This window comes from Boleophthalmus pectinirostris, unplaced genomic scaffold (assembly GCF_026225935.1).
Source record: "Boleophthalmus pectinirostris isolate CB_2022bp ecotype Guang Dong unplaced genomic scaffold, ASM2622593v1 HiC_scaffold_12, whole genome shotgun sequence".
NCBI classification, from domain to species: domain Eukaryota; kingdom Metazoa; phylum Chordata; class Actinopteri; order Gobiiformes; family Gobiidae; genus Boleophthalmus; species Boleophthalmus pectinirostris.
Genome location: NW_026571018.1, coordinates 39,451,457 through 39,459,127, shown reverse-complemented (window position 1 = coordinate 39,459,127; position 7,671 = coordinate 39,451,457). Strand labels below are relative to the sequence as shown.

The window sequence follows — 7,671 nt, the reverse complement described above, 5'->3', positions numbered from 1 at the left end:
ACTCGGTGGACTCGGTGGACTCGGTGGACGGGCAGAGACTCGGGGACTCGGTGGACGGGCAGAGACTCGGGGACTCGGTGGGGCAGAGACTCGGTGGACTCGGTGGACGGGCAGAGACTCGGTGGACGGGCAGAGACTCGGTGGACTCGGTGGACGGGCAGAGACTCGGTGGACGGGCAGAGACTCGGGGACAGCGGGGACTCGGTGGACGGGGACTGGACTCGGTGGGGCAGAGACTCGGTGGACGGGCAGAGACTCGGTGGACTCGGTGGACGGGCAGAGACTCGGTGGACGGGCAGAGACTCGGGGACAGCGGGGACTCGGTGGACGGGCAGAGACTCGGGGACTCGGGCAGAGACTCGGGGACTCGGTGGACGGACAGAGACTCGGGGACTCGGTGGACGGGCAGAGACTCGGGGACTCGGTGGACGGCAGAGACTCGGGGACTCGGTGGACGGGCAGAGACTCGGTGGACGGGCAGAGACTCGGGGACTCGGGGACTCGGTGGACGGGCAGAGACTCGGGGACTCGGGGACTCGGTGGACGGGCAGAGACTCGGTGGACGGGCAGAGACTCTTTATCTGAGTCACTCTGTTCTAGAGTTAATTTAACATTTGTGTAAAAGTTCGTGAAGTAAAACTGGACCAAAGTTCCTGTTAGTTAAATGAAGGTTTAGAGAGTAAACAGATAACACTTTGTAGAGTTATTCTGATTTAACTCAACAACACAGAGGAGGTTTTATTTTGACACTTTATTTGAGTTAATTTAAGATGAAATTCAGAACAAAACTGGTTCAAACTGGTTCTTCAAACTGGAGGGAGTTTGAAGTGGAGGAGACAAATTAACACTAGAGGAGGTTAAATGAACATCAACCAAATCAACTCTGACAAATAAGCCCAACTCCAACTCACATTTAACTCTCAAAGAGTTAAAATAAAACTTTTTGCGTTTAAAACAACTCTGAAATATTTGACTCTGAATATTAACACTGCACTTTCTGCCGTGTCTGTTTCCTGGTCACACTGATCTGGAGTTGTGTTTCGTTTCATTCACGCTGCAGGTTTAGGTGTTTTAAGACTCTGTTCCACCTCGTGATGTCATCATGTGGCGAGACAGGAAGTGCTCCACTGTGTTTTTAAACTCCTCACACCTTCACTAGAATCAACTGGATCATTTTTTCAGTCCTGGATTTTCCACAGCAAAAAACAAAACTAAAACAACACGAAGTTGAATTAAAATGATTTAAAATTTAACTTTATTTGAGTCGATTTAATTTGACGAGTGAAATGTTCGACCAGTGGAACATGTGAGTTTTTTTAATTCAAGCAACATTTGATTTGATTTAAAAAAGTTGTTGTTTTTCTTATTTTAAGTTTAGTAGTAAAAGTATTTCAAGTGAAATTTACTCAGATCATGAACTTTGCTTCAGACCTGTTTTAATCCTGGTTTAGTTCTGCTGTAGTCCTGGTTTAGTCCTGGTTTAGTCCTGGTTCAGTCCTGGTTTAGTCCTGGTTTAGACCTGTTTAGTTCTGGTTTAGTCCTGGTTTAGTCCTGGTTTAGTCCTGGTTTAGACCTGGTTTAGTTCTGGTTTAGTCCTGGTTTAGTCCTGGTTTAGTTCTGGTTTAGTCCTGGTTTAGACCTGGTTTAGTCCTAGTCCTGGTTTAGTCCTGGTTTAGTTCTGGTCTGGTCTGTATTGATCTGATTGATTGTCTATTAACTCGTTAGTGGGACTTCCTGTAGACCTCATTGATTGGCCCCGCCCACTATTCAGTCTGCTCCACATGAAGCCCCGCCCCCAACAGGACTAAATCAGAACTAAACCAGGACTAAACCAGAACTAAACCAGGACTAAAACCAGGTCTAAACCAGGACTAAACCAGGTCTAAACCAGGACTAAACCAGGACTAAAGGACTAAACCAGGACTAAACCAAGACTAAACCAGGACTAAACCAGGTCTAAACCAGGACTAAACCAGGACTAAAACCAGGACTAAACCAGGACTAAACCAGGACTAAACCAGGACTAAACCAGGACTAAACCAGGACTAAACAAGACTAAACCAGGTACTAAACCAGGACTAAACCAGGACTAAACCAGGACTAAACCAGGTCTAAACCAGGACTAAACCAGGACTAAACCAGGACTAAACCAGATCTAAACCAGGTCTAAACCAGGTCTAAACCAAGACTAAACCAGGACTAAACCAAGACTAAACCAGGACTAAACCAGAACTAAACCAGGACTAAACCAGGACTAAACCAGAACTAAAACAGGACTAAACCAGGACTAAACCAGGTCTAAACCAGGACTAAACCAGGTCTAAACCAGGACTAAACCAGGACTAAACCAGGACTAAACCAGGTCTAAAAGGACTAAAAACAGGACTAAACCAGGACTAAACCAGGACTAAACCAGGACTAAACCAGGTCTAAACCAGGTCTAAACCAAGACTAAACCAGGTCTAAACCAGGACTAAACCAGGACTAAACCAGGTCTAAACCAGGACTAAACCAGGACTAAACCAGATCTAAACCAGGTCTAAACCAGGTCTAAACCAGGTCTAAACCAAGACTAAACCAGGACTAAACCAAGACTAAACCAGGACTAAACCAGAACTAAAACAGGACTAAACCAGGACTAAACCAGAACTAAACCAGGACTAAACCAGGACTAAACCAGGACTAAACCAGGACTAAACCAGGTCTAAACCAGGACTAAACCAGGACTAAACCAGGACTAAACCAGGACTAAAACCAGGACTAAACCAGGTCTAAAACCAGGACTAAAACCAGGACTAAAACCAGGAATAAACTTGGACTAAACCAGGACTAAAACCAGGTCTAAACAGGACTAAAACCAGGACTAAACCAGGTCTAAACCAGGACTAAACAAGTACTAAACCAGGACTAAACCAGGACTAAACCAGGTCTAAACCAGGACTAAACCAGGACTAAACCAGGACTAAACCAGGACTAAACCAGGACTAAACCAGGTCTAAACCAGGACTAAACCAGGACTAAAACCAGGACTAAACCAGGACAAACCAGGTCTAAACCAGGACTAAACCAGGACTAAACCAGGTCTAAACCAGAACTAAACCAGGACTAAAACCAGACTAAACAGGTCTAAACCAGGTCTAAACCAGGACTAAACCAGGACTAAACCAAGACTAAACCAGGACTAAACCAGGACTAAAACAGGACTAAACAGGACTAAACCAGACTAAAACAGGACTAAACCAGGTCTAAACCAGGACTAAACCAGGACTAAACCAGGACTAAACCAGGACTAAACCAGGACTAAACCAGGACTGAACCAGGACTAAACCAGGACTAAACAAGGACTAAACCAGGACTAAACCAGGACTAAACAAGGACTAAACCAGAACTAAACCAGGACTAAACCAGGACTAAACCAGGACTAAACCAGGACTAAACCAGGACTAAACCAGGACTAAACCAGGACTAAACCAGGACTAAACCAGGACTAAACCAGGACTAAACCAGGACTAAACCAAGGACTGAACCAGGACTAAACAAGGACTAAACCAGGACTAAACCAGGACTAAACCAGGACTAAACCAGGACTAAACCAGGACTAAACCAGGACTAAACCAGGACTAAACCAGGACTAAACCAGGACTAAACCAGGTCTAAACAGTGTGTCCGTGTGCTGCAGCTGAGGTTCTTTCACTCACACTGCAGAGGGAGAGAGAACGAGGGATGAAGAGAGAGAGAGAGAGAGAGAGAGATAGGGAGATGGGGGAGGGGTGGAGAGAGAGATTTACCCGGAATTTACACCGGGAGCATCGGGAGTCACGGAACGTCAGAGCTGCAGACGGAGACTGGAACGTTTCTTGGGTTTAAGGTTCATTTTCAGTTCAGTTTGGGACCAAAATATGAAACATGGAAGAAAAATTATTTCCCAAATTTCAAAGACCCAAAAATCCTGTAAATAAATGTTTGTATTTCATCATATCTTGTGTTATTCCATCTTTGAACTGTTGATGAAGGGACAGGATTTAAAAAAAATATATATTTAAAATGATAAAAATGTTGTTGGAAGGACTGACATATTTTATAGAAATAGTTTCTTTCATTTTGAAGTAATATTAAAGTTTTCAGAAGAAAAAAAGCCACAAATGATGTAAAATCCTGCACCTTCTACTTGTTTGTACAATTTTCCCTCCGTTACTTTTCCCTCCGTTACCATGAACTTTTCTTAATAAAAAATCTCATGAGTCAAAAAGTCAGAGGTTTTTCAACCTAATCTTGTACCATATGGTAGAAAACTATATGAAGCAAATATTCAAACCAGTTTGTTAAGGATATGGAAGTGAGAACCAAGAGTTATCACTGTTTGGATTTATTGACCAAAAAGTGCTGCATATTTCATTCCCTCCGTTACTGACATGAGTTTTTAATTTTTTTGTCTTGAACTTGAAAGAATCTCACAGGTTTAACTTGACCCTGTTGGAGTGTAACTCTTTCCTACATTCTGATACTTTACTTATTTCAATAGTTCGTTAGACACGACGAACGACCTGCACCCGACACGACGACCTGCACCCAACACGACGACCTGCACCCAACACGACGACCTGCACCCGACACGACGAACGACCTGCACCCGACACGACGACCTGCACGACCTGACACGACACGACAAACGACCTGCACACCGACACGACGAACGACCTGCACCCGACACGACGAACGACCTGCACCCGACACGACGAACCGACAACATGACGACCTGCACCAACACGACGACCGCACTGACACGACTGACCTGCACCCAACACGACGAACGACCTGCACCCGACACGACGAATGACCTGCACCCGACACGACGAACGACCTGCACCCGACACGACCGAACGACCTGCACCCGACACGACGACGACCTGCACCCGACACGACGAACGACCTGCACCCGACACGACGAACTGCACCAACATGACGACCTGCACCACACGACGACCCGCACAACATGACGACCCGCACCAACACGACGACCCGCACTTGACACGACTGACCTGCACCAAACACGACGAACGACCTGCACCCGACACGACGAATGACCTGCACCCGACACGACGAACGACCTGCACCCGACACGACAAACGACCTGCACCCGACACGACGAACGACCTGCACCCGACACGACGAACGACCTGCACCCGACACGACGAACCGCACCAACATGACGACCTGCACCAACATGACCCGCACCAACACGACGACCCGCACTTGACACGACTGACCTGCACCAAACACGACGAACGACCTGCACCCGACACGACGAATGACCTGCACCCGACACGACGAACGACCTGCACCCGACACGACAAACGACCTGCACCCGACACGACGAACGACCTGCACCCGACACGACGAACGACCTGCACCCGACACGACGAACCGCACCAACATGACGACCTGCACCAACACGACGACCCGCACCAACATGACGACCCGCACCAACACGACGACCCGCACTTGACACGACTGACCTGCACCAAACACGACGAACGACCTGCACCCGACACGACGAATGACCTGCACCCGACACGACGAACGACCTGCACCCGACACGACGAACGACCTGCACCCGACACGACGAACGACCTGCACCCGACACGACGAACCGCACCAACATGACGACCTGCACCAACACGACGACCCGCACCAACATGACGACCCGCACCAACACGACGACCCGCACTTGACACGACTGACCTGCACCAAACACGACGAACGACCTGCACCCGACGACGAATGACCTGCCACCCGACACGACGAACGACCTGCACCCGACCCGACGAACGACCTGCACCCGACACGACGAATGACCTGCACCCGACACGACGAACGACCTGCACCAAACACGACGACCCGCACCACACGACGACCGCACCAACCACGACGACCCGCACCAACACGACGACCCGCACCAACATGACGACCCGCACTTGACATGACTGACCTGCACCAAACACGATGAACGACCTGCACCCGACACGACGAATGACCTGCACCTGACATGACGACCTGCACCCGACACGACGAACGACCTGCACCAGCACGACGACCTGTACCCGACACGACGAACGACCTGCACCAAACACGATGACCTGCACCCGACACAACGCATGACTTGCACCTGACACGACGAACGACCTGCACCCGACACGACGAACGACCTGCACCCGACACGACGAACGACCTGCACCCGACAGGACATCCTGTACTGAAATGATTCAGCACAAACACATGAGCCGTTACATCCCGACTGCACACGTTGGTACTTTTAGAAGTTTCAGTTTACACCAGAGCTGAAGTTTCCCGCTGAAAAATTTAAAATCTATTTCACGATGTGGAGATTTTTTTGCACAGACACGGAGATTTGCGACGTTTAAATGTGAGAGTCTCGAGGACAGTTTTTCTCTGGAGTAGTTCAGAAATTAGACTGACCAGTATTTCAAAATAAAAATCTGGAACATTGAGGTTTTTTTGGTGATCATAATAAAATTGTGAAACGAGTCCGAATTCATGACGAACATGAGTCAGTATAATCACATTTTCTTTGTGTTTTGTAGCAGATTTTGTGTATTTTATCGACGGTTTGTGTTTCTCTTTACTGTTGTCAGGATCAGATTTGTCCAAAATAGACACTCTGGGACATTTCTTGTATAAAAATGGAACAAATTACTGATTTTGTATAAATCTCCAAACTGGGACTGTGTGTGACTTCTCAGGACCTTGAGTTTGTGTGACTAATGTGGCTCGTTGTTTCCTGTAAGTTTTACACACACACTTACACACACATTTACACACACACAGTTACACACACATTTACACACACATTTACACACACACTCACACACACATTTACACACACATTTACACATACACACTTACACACACATTTACACATACACACTTACACACACACTTACACCCACATTTACACCCACATTTACACATACACTTACACACACATTTACACACACACATTTACACACACATTTACACACGCACATTTACACACATACACATTTACACATACACATTTACACACACACACATACACATTTACACACACATTTACACATTTACACACTTACACACACATTTACACACACACTTACACACACATTTACACACACATTACACACACATTTACACACACATTTACACACACATTTACACACACATTTACACACACACTTACACACACATTTACACACACACTTACACACACACATTTACACACACACATTTACACACACATTTACACACACACGTTTACACGCACACAGTTACACACACATTTACACACACACTTACACACACACATTTACACATACACTTACACACACATTTACACACACACATTTACACACACATTTACACACACATTTACACACACATTTACACACACACATTTACACACACACATTTACACACACACACATTTACACACACACATTTACACACACATTTACACACACACACATTTACACACACACATTTACACACATTTACACAGCACACATTTACACACACACATTTACACACACACATTTACACATAGACACATTTACACACACACATTTACACATAGACATTTACACACACACATTTACACACACACATTTACACATA

General features: G+C 46.5%; 1 protein-coding gene across 1 annotated transcript in view; it reads left to right on the top strand.

Moving 5' to 3' along the window:
• The first annotated feature begins 5,781 nt into the window (after positions 1–5,781).
• The window catches only part of LOC110170303 (glutamate receptor 4-like), a 130,396-nt gene continuing 128,506 nt past the window's right edge, over positions 5,782–7,671 (top strand). Inside the window, 1 exon segment of the mRNA XM_055148284.1 lies at positions 5,782–5,971. Coding sequence (XP_055004259.1) covers positions 5,782–5,971 — 190 coding nt within the window.